The sequence below is a fragment of the Saccopteryx leptura genome, chromosome 9, assembly GCF_036850995.1.
Source record: "Saccopteryx leptura isolate mSacLep1 chromosome 9, mSacLep1_pri_phased_curated, whole genome shotgun sequence".
Lineage (NCBI taxonomy): Eukaryota > Metazoa > Chordata > Mammalia > Chiroptera > Emballonuridae > Saccopteryx > Saccopteryx leptura.
Genome location: NC_089511.1, coordinates 17,432,962 through 17,446,915, shown reverse-complemented (window position 1 = coordinate 17,446,915; position 13,954 = coordinate 17,432,962). Strand labels below are relative to the sequence as shown.

The following is a 13,954-nucleotide window of genomic DNA, read 5'->3' as shown; positions in this document are numbered from 1 at the left end:
AATCGTGTGTGTGCAAACTAGCCCTGGAGCTAGTTATATAGACTTGATCGTATATAGGTTGGGGGAAAAGAAGGGGGAGCATGACACAATAAACTTACAACATTCGTCTATAGGATCTATAAAAACATTCCTACATATTAAAACTTACAAGGTAACACAATAGTGATGTCGTTTTACATATCAAAGACATCCACAAATCTTTAAGTGTCTACCTCCCATTCCTTTGTCTACAGCAGGGGTAGTCAATCTTTTTATACCTACTGCCCACTTTTGTATCTCTGTTAGTAGTAAAATTTTCTAACCACCTACCAGTTCCACAGTAATGCTGATTTATAAAGTAAGGAAGTAACTTTATAAAATTTATAAAGCAGAGTTACAGCAAGTTAAAGCATATAATAATAATTACTTACCAAGTACTTTATGTTGGATTTTTGCTATGTTTGGCAGAATAAATCTTTATAAAACAACTTACTATAGTTAAATCTATCTTTTTAATTTATTTATACTTTGGTTGCTCTGCTACTGCCCACCATGAAAGCTGGAACGCCCACTACTGGGCGGTAAGGACCAGGTTGTCTACCACTGGTCTAGAGGTATATGTTACTCTCAGGATTCCAGGAAGGGAGGAAGAGTTAAAATCAGTGTAGATATGTAAATATTGTCCCTTATTGAAAGGGAAAGGAAGTTCTTCAGATAACCTTTATTCTTTCAGAGAACTATAGTTAAACTAAATGACCCAGTCATCCTTGTAAGCCAGGAAACTCCCACATCCTTCTCCTTCCATTCTCTAAAGAAAAGAGGGGACAAGAAGCCTGACTTTTCCTCTTTAAAATGGCGTTGCCAATACTAAGTTTTACAGTTCTTTGGTACCTTATCACACTTTCAGGGATGTCTCTTGGGTCTGCCTTTAAGGTTCTTCATCCCCTTATTGTCTGTCCCTGATCTGAGGGTCTCTGCTGTCCCCCTTCCTCCTCGAGCTTTTGAAATGCACACAAGACCATGGCACTTATCTTAAAAAACACTCCCAACCCCAGCCCCGTGGCTTCCTCTCTCTCCACCTCCTGCCAAGATCAAGTTCACGGTTATTTATTTATTTATTTATTTATTTTGTATTTTTCTGAAGCTGGAAATGGGGACACCGGGATCCACTCGGCACGCCCACCAGGGGCGAAGCTCTGCCCACCAGGGGGCGATGCTCTGCCCATCCTGGGCGTTGCTATGTTGTGACCAGAGCCACTCTAGCGCCTGAGGCAGAGGCCACAGAGCCATCCTCAGCACCCGGGCCATCTTTGCTCCAGTGGAGCCTTGGCTGCGGGAGGGGAAGAGAGAGACAGAGAGGAAGGAGAGGGGGAGGGGTGGAGAAGCAGATGGGCGCTTCTCCTGTGTGCCCTGGCCGGGAATCGAACCCGGGACTTCTGCACGCCAGGCCGACGCTCTACCACTGAGCCAACCGGCCAGGGCCAAGTTCACGGTTATTTATTCATTCAACAAACGGTTAAAGGACGCCTTTTCGCCTGTGCTTTGGGGACCCGGCAGGAAACTCTCCGGCCCAAGGTATAGCGGGTGATGCAGGCGCGTCGCCGGGAGGTTCCGAAACGCAGTGAACTGTGCCAGGGACAGAGGTAACTCTGCGCACGGGAGCGCCCGCCCAGCCCACGGGGCAGACTTCTCGAAGGAAATGATGCCTGAACCTACGCCAGGCTCAATTTCAGTCCGGTCTTCAGTGTCCCCGAATCCAGCACGATAAGGCTTGCACCGCCCAGCGCCGCCTTCTCTGTACCCTTTCTGGCACGGTCACACCTACAGGGTCCGTGTGGAGAGCACATAGAGGCCACCTCCCTTTCCCAAACCCTAGGCAAGAGTACTCGTAGGACCATATGTCCCTCGCGCGACCCCGTCGCCCCGCCCCGCCTCCTTCCCGTTCCCCGGAAGTGTGCCGTTAGAAGCGGAAGTGCACGCCAAGGGTGGCCTGCAGCGGTACCGCGATGGTGGGCGGTGGCGGCGGCGGGGTGGGGGGCGGACTTCTGGAGAATGCCAACCCCCTCATCTACGAGCGCTCTGGGGAGCGGCCGGTGACCGCGGGCGAGGAGGACGAGCAGGTTCCAGACAGCATCGACGCGCGGGAGATCTTCGATATCCGCCGCTGCCGGGCCGGGCGGGTTCGCGGGAGCCTGGGAGGGGGATGAAGGGATGTCCAATAGTAGTAGAGCTGTATCGGAGCCGGGCATTCCTGGCGGAGGGTTGTGAGTGGGGGAAGGCGCAGATCCCTTTTCCTTCACTTGCCACATCTGATTCGCTCCATCAATGATCCGGAGCATCCACTGACGCTAGAAGAATTGAACGTTGTAGAGCAAGTCCGGGTTCAGGTGAGTCAAGCCAGCATCCGAGGGGAGTGACTTGTTCGGGAGAGTCAGAAAGGTTCAGCTATGCGCTAAAGGACTGTGATTCTCTCAGCTCAGGGACTCCTCAGGGGTTCTTTGGGAGGGGGGGGGGAGATTGTTGTGCCTATTTTATGGATGGGGGTACTGAGGCCCAAAGAGGTTGGACGGCTTACCTGAAGCAACAAACTAAGAAGAGGGGCTCCAAGTTGAAAGGGCCAAGATTCTGACATCCCACCTCCAACCAGGTGAGCGACCCCGAGAGCACGGTGGCGGTGGCCTTCACCCCCACCATTCCTCACTGCAGCATGGCTACCCTTATTGGCCTGTCCATCAAAGTCAAGCTTCTGCGATCTCTTCCTCAGCGTTTCAAGGTAGGTTAAAACAGTGCTGGGCGTGGGGGAAGTGTAATTACCTGCTACTGGGGAGAACATGAAGAACATGAACACGGATATCAGAGACCTGGAGGGACCCCAGCTAACAGAGGTGAAACTGGAGGAGGCTTTCCAGGTGAGTGTGACAACAAGAATAGAGGCCGGAGCTGGAAAGTGCAGACAAGGAGGGAGGAGTGTGTCAGGAAGGGCGGTAGGGAGCTGTAAGTAGGTTTGGAGCAGGGGTGGGGCACAGGCTGGCCTTTAAGTAACAGCAGTTGGCCAGTCTTTTGGGTGGAAATGGAGTGTCTATGGGTAGGTTTTGGTTGTACTGAAAGGGCCAGAATCCAGAGGGATGATTAGGAGGTGGTGAGTGGGGGAGAGGAAGAACTGGTAGACGGGTGGTCGAGTGCTCAGTCTCTGTCTACCTCCCTCCCAGATGGATGTCCACATTACACCAGGGACCCATGCCTCAGAGCATGCCGGTAAGTGTGGGCTGGTGTTGAGGCATTGGCCCTGAGGCTTCCCTCTTGCCATGGTGGTTTGGGGTGCAAGGGGAGGGGGGCTGGTACGTGAGTGACTCCTCGATGGAGGTGGTAGCCTAGACTGAAGCTGGACTGACTTGAGTCTCCTGTGTTTACTATGTTCCCCCATTTCTGTCCTCTCCCTCTCCTAACTACACAGGACCAGGGTGTATAAGGCTTCATAGTACGAGGCAGAGGTAGAAGGGTCCCAGGTGTGGGTTCAAGTGGTGGCAGCAGCCTGATCGAGGCTTGGGATCCTGGGAAGGAGATGATGGTGGGGCCTTGTTGTTAGGGGTATGTATATATATTTTACCACTTCCTCCTTCTCATCTAGTGAACAAGCAACTTGCGGATAAGGAGCGGGTGGCAGCTGCCCTGGAGAATGCTCACCTACTGGAGGTTGTGAACCAGTGCCTGTCAGCTCGCTCTTGAGCCTGGCTTTTTGCCCCCAGCCTCACCCAGGGCTCATGGCCTTGTTTTTTTTGAATTACCGACAGTGAGAAATTAACACTTTGCATTTTGTAATAAACCCTTAATTTATATTCATTATCCTGTGTGCCTCAGAGTCTTTCATCTTGGGGCTAGCACTTGGGTTTTGGGGGTGTGTGGGCTGTCATAATGAGTGCCTGTATAGGCTATGTCAATTAGATGCAGGTCATTTAAAATTTTTTCTCTTAATGGAGAAGTTGCAAGTATACCAAAGAAATTGGAAAGAGTAGTATAGCAAACACATTTGTATACTCACCACCTGGATTCAACAGTTGTTAATATGTTGTGGCACTGGCTTCATTTACATGTGTGTATAATATAAATATATTTTACAGTAACCTGAAGACACATGGCCTTTCACATCTAAGTAGTACTTCATCCTGCGTTTCTTAAGAGTAAGCATGTATAATCGTTGTACTATTATCTGGTCAAAAAATGAACAATTCACCGCCTATCAATAATATCCTGTTGCATATGAATTCCTCTAAAACATCATTCATAGTTGTTTTTTTAATCAGGCTCCAATCAAGGCTCCAATCAGGTTCAATTTGCGTTTGGTATCTCTCTTCCCAACTCCCACCTTTTTATCTTTCTTGATACTGACTTTTTTGAAAAGTCCAGGTGAGTTGTCCTCGAGAAGTACCACAATCTGATTTGTTCCTTTGTTTGCTCTGTTTCCTGTAAACTAGAAGTTGATTGAGTTCAGATTTGAGTTTATTAATGAAAACTTTGCCAAGGAGTGCTGTCTGTTTCCTTTAGCATCTATCAGCTGTATGATGTCAGCTTGTCCCGTGATGCTCAGTCTAGTCCCCTGGTCTGGGCAGTGACCATAGATTTTTCTGCTAAACCTGAAACACCTTTTCCACCAGCCCCCTGGAAATGTGTGTCACTCCAGGTGCTCAGGTCTGGGCCTCTGCCTCTGCCAGCCCTGTGACCAAGAAAGATCCTGGGGCTTAGACCTTATTATCCAGTTAGGAGCTGTAAGATGTGATTCCCTGCCTCAGTTTCTTGCTCTGAGGATAAATGAGGATATTTTTAAAAGCCTTGCCCTGCCCACCTTATCCTTGCTGAGGCTCAGATGTGACTGTGGGCAGAGACCTTCATAGGCCTCAGCAGGGAGCTGGTACATTTGGCAAATCTGAGGGCTGAGGGCCTGCTGACAACATTGAGCCTGTCGTGGGAGGAACTTGATGTATTCAACCTAGTCGGGAAATTCTTGATTCAATTTATGTCACAGTTGCTATTCTTTATTATTGCTATTTTGCAAGTGAGGAAATAAGCTTCTAGAATAAGTAATTTACTCCCCAAGACGTCCAGCTATGGAGTCAAGAGGAACCTAAGCAGTTTATCAGGTACAGCTCAGCTGGCAGGGGGCGCTGTTGCCTGGATGGAATGGCCTATGTCCACACCCTCCCCCCCCCCCCATTTCAGGAGGGAGTGGCTTTGTCACCTAGTGACCAAGATTTGGCTGCCCAAGCTCAGAGAGGTGAAGCCATCAGCACAGATGGCCCTGTTTCTTCATGTGTTATGTGGGCATCGTCATGACAATTGCTTGGGACTGTTCTATAGAGATTTAAAATGGATCCGGGCCCATTTCAGTGGATCTTTCAGGCATTGTACCCCTATTTCCACAGGTGGAGAAACTCAGTGCTCCAGAGAGGCATGGTGACAAGCCAGGGCCCCTCAGGCCCCAGGGAGCCTTCGCCACCACCAATACCTGGCTGTCAGCTTCATCATGTGTATATCTATCTTTGCACGGACAGCCCTGATCTCTCTAAAGGGTCTGTGGTGCCTTTGTTAATTTGGTCATGGGGAGGCAGGTGTCACTGAGTCATTCAGCTGGTCCCGGCAGTCAGGCCTCAGTGGGCAAGGGATATCAAGCTGATCATGTCACAGCTGGCGTTATCAGTCCGCTTGTCAGTCTTGACTCATCCGTGCCTGGCCCCTGGCTGCCTTCAGGGACACCATCTGTGAATCCTGAGCTAATGCCCAGGGAACTTTCTGGAACCCAGCTGCTGTCTGAGGACATGGGTACAGGGTATGTGTGTGGAGGGGTGAGTTTCAGGTCCCTAAATCCTTCTACCAGGTGTGTCTGGCTCTGCTATTTCTGGCCTATGACTTCTCAGGCCTCAGTTACCATGTCTACAAAATGAGAATAACAAATTATAGCTAAGTGAGAGCTATAGGGACTACATGACATGTATGAACATGGCCAGCTATGTGGACTTTTGCTTATCATTATGCCCACAGCACAAGGGTCTGAGGGCACAATAGGTACTTAGTAGAAGTCAGTGGAATGAATTGAGTCTTAAAACAGAGGAACTGGGGTGTGGGGGCTGTTGTGTGAGGAAAGCTGAGGACACTGAACCCCCGCCAAGTCTGCTTTGTAACATTTTGCTACCCAAGGGAAGTAGGAGGGTGTGGGGGTCCCTCAGAGAGAAGATGGCTATGAGAGAGAGGAGAGGTATCTGCCCTTCTGGGAAGACTACAATTCTGGAGAGGACAGAACAAAAGCTGGAAAGAAGAAACAGGACAGGGCCCACGGATTCACTCAACCTGCCGTATTTAACCAAGCATGGAAAAAAGAAGTTCTTATTGAGATACTACTATATGCCAGACATGTGCCAACCAGTGTATTTTATTTATATCTTATAACAACCCCCAGGAAGACGTTATCCCTATTCTACACAGGAGGAAACTGAGGCTCAGCCAAGATAAATGGGGCAGAGATGAAATGGCTAGGGAGGGGCAGAGCTGGGATTGGAGGTCAGGCTGTCCAGAAAGCTGGGATCAGAAAGTGGGAGTAGGGGTGTCTGAAGGTCATGTCCTGGTCTTGGTTCCTGGGGCCCCAGGCCATACCTAGGCTTGAGTTGGGTGTATCTGCCCTGTTGGGGAATGCCTGGGGCCTGAGTGGCTCAATGTAGATGCAGTTCCCATGGCAAGGAAGAAACACTGCTGAGGTCAAGAGCTCAGATTACCAGAGGGGAAACCCAGTCCTAAATTCCTTGCATGACTCCCTGCTGGGAAGGGCCACAGGTACCCCCCCCCACCCAACTTACCACCCTCTGCCAGACATTTAGGGGCTCTCTTTAATGGCACAGTCATGTATGTGCAGTGGGTAGGAGGAGTCATAAGCAGCCCAGCCAGGATCCTGATGGAAAGTGGCTTGATGGCCCTTGAGACTTGTATCCTCTGACATGAGGCTTGACCCCTGACTCCCTCTTCCCACTGGACCTAGCCGAGGAAGCTAGAGCCAGTATGGGGTTCCACATGAACACAAATGGACAGGCCCCCTGCCTAGTCTGGCCCTTGTCTACTTGGAGGACCTCAAGAACAAGAGAAGCCTTCAAAAAACCCCAACAATTAGTCAAGCCCACCTCACTCCAAGGCCTTTTCAGATGTTGCCAAGGAAACTGACAGAGCAGCCAGAGAGCCCTACCAGGTCTCCATGACGACCTACAACAGCCCACCAGGATCTATCCATCTGTGATGTCACCTGAGCACTGAACGGGTGCTCCCACTCCTACCACACTGTCACAACCAAACATCAGAGTCTGATAGTAGGTCCCTGTCACAAAGTACCTCATAGCCTGCCTATCCCCAACCCTCACACACCCCAGATATATGAGCCCAATTTATAGCTGGGTACCCAGAGACTGGGATGGAGGCAAGACCCAGGAACCTGGAGTCAGAGCCAGGACTAGAAACCAGCTTCCTCATTACACCTCCCCTCTATGTCCTGGCAGCCACCGAGGTCTGAAGAGGGGGTGAGTTCTGGATATTGGTGGCTAGAGCCCTCCCCCCCACCCCGTTGCATTATGCTCCTCTTGGCTGGGAGTCTGAACCTCCAGGCCTTGCATGTGCCCTGAACAAGCAGGTCCAGACCAGAGCTAGAGGGAAGGAGAGAGACACGGACGGCTCTTAAGGTGGCTGGATCCAGCCCTGATCCAGTTCCTGGTCCAGTTCCACCCCTATCTGCTCCTGCCGGTATCTGACACCTGCCTGCCAGGATTTCCCCAACTTTGGGCAACTTCCAGCCCAGGAACCGAATGACCAGGGTTAGGGCCAGGGCCAGGGCCAGGGCCAGAGTCAGGTATTTTTAGCAGGGTGGCTGGCAGCTGTCTGGAGGGTGCCGGGGGGTGAGTGAGGTGGTGCTGAGTTCATCCTTTCCCTTCTCTGGCCTAGTGTTCCCTGCCCAGGATTCAAGCTTTCACCTGTACCTGCAACACTGCCAGAGGACCTCCCTTCCTTGCTTCCTCCTCTAAACAGCTCTCCAAGGGCCTCCAGAGGCTCAACCCTAACCCTCACCCTAACCCTCACACTGAAGGGCATGCTCATCAGGCAGAAACTTCAACTCCCTATGGCAGGGAGGGGAGAGGGAAGAACCTGGTGTTGAGTCTAGAAGCTGGATTTAGCACCCCTAAATTCTAGCTCAGATATGGATCAGTGGGGAGTGGGTGTCGTCAATGGGTGGAGAAGGGTAATGTCGGTTTAGCCTGCAAATGTTCTGCTTGCTTAGGCAATAGGCCAGCACTGGGCAACAGAGAAAGAAGAATTTACTTTTAAAGGGCCAGACCCAATTCCCTAGAGGGAATTGGCACACTTGGTTGGTCCTTACCCCCACCTATGATGGTACCCTCCCCTCCACCTCCCCAGAACCATTCACATACTCCTCCTTCTTCCTCCTTCCCGGCCTCCCACACGAAAGACTCTCTCTCTCTCTTCCTGAGACACGGGCTTTGTGTGCCAGTCTGCCCCTGCTCCGCCCTGGCGGGGCTGGGGAGGCGGGGGCGGGGGGCGGGGTCTCTGTGGGTGTAAGGTCCTGGGGGGGGGAGGGTGTGGGATCCCTCCTGGGGAGAGGGGGACAAACACGTCAGCCCCGGCCTCAGCGTGGACGGGGGCGACGCGGGGGCGGGCAGAGGCTTAAATAGGCAGCTCTGGAGCCTGGACCTAGTGTGGACAGAGAAGGCAGCGGCTGTGACAGCATTGAGTCCTAGCCCGCGATCCGAGTACGGGACATAGTCCTGACCGTGTCTGTGTGCGAGTGGGTGAGTGTCCTGGTGAACGGGATGGGGGTGGTTGCACCGTCCGAGTTGCCATGGATAAGTCTGGAGGGTGAGTCAAGTCAGGGTGCGAGGACCTTCACGACTAGGATGGGGACCGAGCATCTTGCCAGACCCCAGGTCGTCGGTCCCAAGCATCTTGCCAGACCCCAGGTCGGGCAGGCACGCCCGGGGTCCAGCCTCCCTCTCCACTCCACCGCGGCTTACGAGGCCATCTCAATTCTTCCCCAGACGGCGTCCGACACGATGACTCTGAATGGCGGCGGCAGCGGAGCGGGAGGGAGCCGCGGCGGGGGCCGGGAGCGCGAGCGCCGTCGGGGCAGCACACCCTGGGGCCCAGCGCCCCCGCTGCACCGCCGAAGCATGCCGGTGGACGAGCGCGACCTGCAGGCGGCGCTAGCTCCCAGCGCTCTGACAACCGCGGCGCGGACCGGGACCCAGGGTCCGAGGTTGGACTGGCCCGAGAGCTCTTCTGACTCGCTCAGCTCAGGGGGCAGCGACTCAGACGAGAGCGTTTACAAGGTGCTGCTGCTGGGGGCGCCCGGTGTGGGCAAGAGCGCTCTGGCGCGGATCTTCGGTGGTTTGGAGGACGGGCCTGAAGCAGAGGCCGCAGGTGAGGGGCTGAGACTAGTCTAAGGAGGGGAGAGCCCAGGGTTACTACTGGTGGCGCTACAGGGCTGGGGACTGGCATAAAAGCGACAAGTGCCAAGGGATCCTAAAGGCATTTTCAGAATCATGCCTCTACTTACCCATTTCACAGTCGGAGAAATTAAGAAGAATGGACCCTTGGTAGAGGAAGAAATACTGAGTAGAAAGCCCAGGACATACATATGAGTACGCTAGGATGGGGACAGGACAACCCCACCCCAACCCTCCGCCAGGACAGACAGAAACACAGCCAGAGGGAGTTTCTAGGAGAGGCACCTTAGGTGACCAAGGCCCCCAGAGCATATGACTGTCATTATTCTAACTCAGGCCACTGTAGTCAGAACCACCTGAGGCCCAGACAACAGGTGGGCAGGGAGCACAGGAATGGCCATCCAGGTTATTGCTAGCTTGGGGAAGGGATATCTTGGTGGGGGTTAGGCACAGCATGCTCTCCAACTCCCCATCACTTCTGTTGCCACATAGCAACCAACCATCAGCAGACAGGAAGGTTGGAGGTCTCTAGGGAGGAGTTGGGGGTGTGGCCAGAATAGGAAACTTGGTGCATGGAGTGGGGGTGGGGAGGCTTTTGGCAGCCAGCAAGTAACACAATTTTTGGTCTCCTGTCTAGGGCACACGTATGATCGCTCCATCATGGTGGATGGTGAAGAGGCATCACTCATGGTCTATGACATTTGGGAGCAGGTAGGATGCCGGCCTAGACCCTGGGCATAGTGGGAGGGGTGAGCTTGGGGTAGGAGCCTGCTGGGAGTAACAGCCTTGTGCTGGGGCATGAGGACTGTTGGGTAAATGTATGTGTTTGTATGTGTTCTTTAGGATGGGGGCCACTGGCTACCTGGCCATTGCATGGCCATGGGGGATGCATATGTCATCGTGTACTCAGTGACGGACAAGGGCAGCTTCGAGAAGGCCTCAGAGCTGCGGGTTCAGCTGCGGCGTGCCCGGCAGACAGACGATGTGCCCATCATCCTAGTGGGCAATAAGAGTGATCTGGTGCGCTCTCGCGAGGTCTCCTTGGATGGTGAGCAGGGTGTGGGTCAGAAAGGGAGGGAGATGCTGGCTGAGCTGCAATCCACTCAGTCTTGACTCAGCTTCAGTCTCTGGGGATCATCAGTGGCTAAAAATGTTCAGGAAGAAAACTTTTGGGGGCAGAGTGAGAGACTGTTGTTCTTCCATAGGGCTCCCCCAAACCCAAGAATACTAGGGAAAAGACCACATGCATTAGGAGAGGTGGAGGTTGCTGGGTCACCTCCAGGCCCTCCTCTCCTGTCTTTTGTGGCTCTGGCCTGACAGACGAGGCGTGAAGGGAGTGCATGGAACCAGGCTAGGAGGTCAGAGCCTGGATCCCAGGCCTGGGCCAGCCTTGAAGTAGGCTTGCCCCTGGAGAGAACCCTCTCCTCTTGGGCTCAGCATCCTCTTTGGTGGCCCCCAGAACTGAGCCCCCCTCAGAGGAAGAAGTGACTTGGTTACATACTCACCATTCTACCGGTCATTCATCATGATAAAACCTTAAATCATAAAATACTAAGCTTTCCAACAAAGCTCTCATTCTCCTGTGTTGACAACTGTGGCACTTTCTTTTATATAACAGACTTCAAATTATTTCAATAAATGAGTCTCCTTTTACGGGCCTTTGTCAGCTCCTTAAACTCAGAAAACCCATACAGGAGCTGGGATCTCTGTTTCTGAGAAGGACCCAGGGCTCCACTGTCCCTTACCCACAGATTCCTGAGTGGCAACTGCCATGGGGTAGCCAGAGTTTGAGTGGGCTCCTCACGCACCCGCCCTTTGTGTACTGATGTGTGCCTGTCCCCACCTACCCCAGAGGGCCGGGCCTGTGCAGTGGTCTTCGACTGCAAGTTTATTGAGACCTCGGCTGCGCTGCACCACAACGTCCAGGCGCTGTTTGAGGGCATTGTGCGCCAGATACGCCTGCGTAGGGACAGCAAAGAGGCCAATGCACGTCGGCAAGCCGGAACCCAGCGGCGAGAGAGCCTCGGCAAGAAGGCGAAGCGCTTCCTGGGCCGCATTGTAGCACGCAACAGCCGCAAGATGGCCTTTCGTGCCAAGTCCAAGTCTTGCCACGACCTCTCCGTGCTCTAGGCCTCAAGGGCACTCGCTGAGTCATGCAGACAGATGGGCAGATTGGTGGGCTGGCCCAGCAAACTGCCCTTGGTGCCTCAGGGCTGGCTCAGACTTGGGTGTCCCACACCTCATGGTCATGGACAGACAGTGCTGCCCTGGGAGGTGGCTTCTACCGGCCATCGAGGGCTGGGCCCAAAAAGGTGTTTGGGCAGGCGGATGTGCGTCCCAAACAGCAGCCTGAGCCCAGCCCCTGGGACAGGTCTGGGTGTGGGGAGAGGACTCTTCCTTTCTCCCCACCTGGTGTGCATGCCCTGGAGGGTGGCTATTCAGTGCAGTGGCTATTTGTTTACAGGCAGATTTTTGTAATAAAGACTATTTACTGATAGGTCAAGGCTGTGGACTCTGTGTTTCCTCTTGGGAGGGAGAGGCTGCAGGAGCAGCAGAGCTCCCAAAGTTGAGGGATGGAGGCTCGCTGCCTCACCCTAGCACGTGGCTTTGCTTGTCCTAATGTGTGGGCCCAGAAATAGCCTGCTGAGTCAGAGGGGGAAGGCGAGGGTTGGGGGGGTCCCGGGTTGGGGGGGTCCCAGTAGCAGGAGACCTGAACCCCTCCCACGTGTTATCCGGATTCTTCTCCTGCACTGGGGCCTGGCATTCCCAGCTGGCTGATGATTCAATCACCCACTGAGTGTAAGGGAAACTGAGACTGCGTGAAGGACCACAACCTGCCCCAGGTGTCATGGCCAAACAGGAACCCTGGGTCTGGTCCTCTGGCTGATGCTCCCTCCAGAAGGGGTGGAGAAGATAAGACTCCCTGGCTTATTAAGGGTGGGTTGAGGAAGGCACATTCTGTAGACTTGACTGAATGGCTCCCCACTTCCCTGCTGAAGCTGGGCTACTGAGGGGGGCCTCACTGTTCTCCCCACTATGAGTGGCCTGGCCAGAACATACCATGCTCAGCATTGGCTAATGTGGTATGGGCAGGACCAGGCCCTGGATCCCTTCCTGCCTGGAATGAGAGGCCTTGCATCCGTGTGGAAATGTGTGCGCGTTCACTGGTAAAGAGGTGTGCCTGTCTCCCCATCGTTCTCAGGAAGGGGAGCCATTATGGGCACAGGTACCTGCTTTATGGATGTCATTTCAGGAACAAGCGACCCCATTCAGCAATGGCAGTTAGGAAACTAAAGTGTTTGCCCTAGGTCACACAGGTCGAAGTGGCTGAGTGGGGACTGGTATATAGGTCTGCCCGTCTCCAGAGCTTGGAGGCAGCCTGGGGCAAGGCTGGAGACTTTCTGAGAAGGTTCCAGGCCAGGGTCCATACATTCCTTCATTGGTTAAACTTATTCATTCCAGTGGGAGCCCCACCCCCACCCCCACAACCCGGTTAGAGTCCTGAGCACGGTTGTTCAATGGCAGGAGGTTTGAAGGCTGCTCCTCAGTGTCTGACTTCTGTAACTAACTGGCATGCCCCCCAGGGCAATGTTAACTGTTCAAAGCTTCCACCCTCTCCATTCCCACATCCCCTGCATACTTCCAGGCATGTGGAAGGCATGGTTTTCTCAGAGCAGGTGAAGGTTTCAAGGCCTTAAGAAGAATCCAGACCTTCCTGTTCTGCCACTTATTGGCTTGTGTGACCCTTTGCAAACTTCTCGACTCTCCATGCCCCAGGGTGTGACGTGGGGATGATGTCCTTTTCAGAATAGAATGAGTGGAATAATAAAGTTATGTGCTTAGAGCAGGTACATAATAGAAGTTTAACACATGTGAGGTCCCTCAACATCCCTATGCACAAGGTGGGATGTCTGGGATGCCTTAGTGACCCTGAGGCAGGCACTCAGCTTGCGAGAGACAAAGCTGAGTGCACCTGCAGGGACCCGGCCCAACCTCCAACCTCAGAGAACTAACTAGATATGCAGTGAGAAGGACTCAGGTGAAACCATGGGAAGCGCTGAGAACAAGAAGAGATTAGAGACCTTGTGACCCTTTCTACCCTTCCCCCTTGTTCTGGACTTCTAGGCCCCAGAAGCTTCTCTTGGTTCTGCTTGGCTGCCCTTACTGGGGAAAGGGCCCCTGGTCAGCTCTGCAATTCTTTCAAGGTCACCTGAGCTTGCTTAGTCTTCTCCTTCCTACTCAGAGGCATGAGACAATTTATTGTCTCAGCCCTTTCAGTGTCCATAAGCTAGTGGGAGCACTCAGGCGGCCTCAGGGATCTCCCAGGCCACTGACCCCAACCTACTGTCTCACTGGTAGGTGGTCTGGAGCCCTGAATGCCCAGTTCAGGTGGTGTAGTGCTCACCTCTCCTTCATGTACAATCCCCAGCTCCTTGTCTTAGTTTCACAAGATGGACGGGAGCCGCCGAGACCAGGCAATGGCCAGGTCA

The 13,954-nt window shown here is 53.2% G+C and overlaps 2 protein-coding genes across 2 annotated transcripts; both read left to right on the top strand.

The window, feature by feature from the left end:
* The first annotated feature begins 1,936 nt into the window (after positions 1 to 1,936).
* On the top strand, positions 1,937 to 3,820 carry CIAO2B (cytosolic iron-sulfur assembly component 2B). The gene is made up of 5 exons (XM_066348671.1): positions 1,937 to 2,135; positions 2,289 to 2,366; positions 2,627 to 2,752; positions 3,189 to 3,234; positions 3,608 to 3,820. The coding sequence occupies exons 1-5, from the start codon at positions 1,986 to 1,988 to the stop codon at positions 3,703 to 3,705; spliced, it is 498 nt and encodes a 165-aa protein (XP_066204768.1). The 5' UTR covers positions 1,937 to 1,985; the 3' UTR covers positions 3,706 to 3,820.
* A 4,830-nt stretch (positions 3,821 to 8,650) lies between these two features.
* Positions 8,651 to 11,961, top strand: RRAD (RRAD, Ras related glycolysis inhibitor and calcium channel regulator). The gene is made up of 5 exons (XM_066349377.1): positions 8,651 to 8,810; positions 9,057 to 9,438; positions 10,102 to 10,175; positions 10,308 to 10,512; positions 11,317 to 11,961. Exons 2-5 carry the CDS (start codon positions 9,072 to 9,074, stop codon positions 11,592 to 11,594), a joined length of 924 nt encoding a protein of 307 aa, XP_066205474.1. The 5' UTR covers positions 8,651 to 8,810; positions 9,057 to 9,071; the 3' UTR covers positions 11,595 to 11,961.
* Positions 11,962 to 13,954: the final 1,993 nt, after the last annotated feature.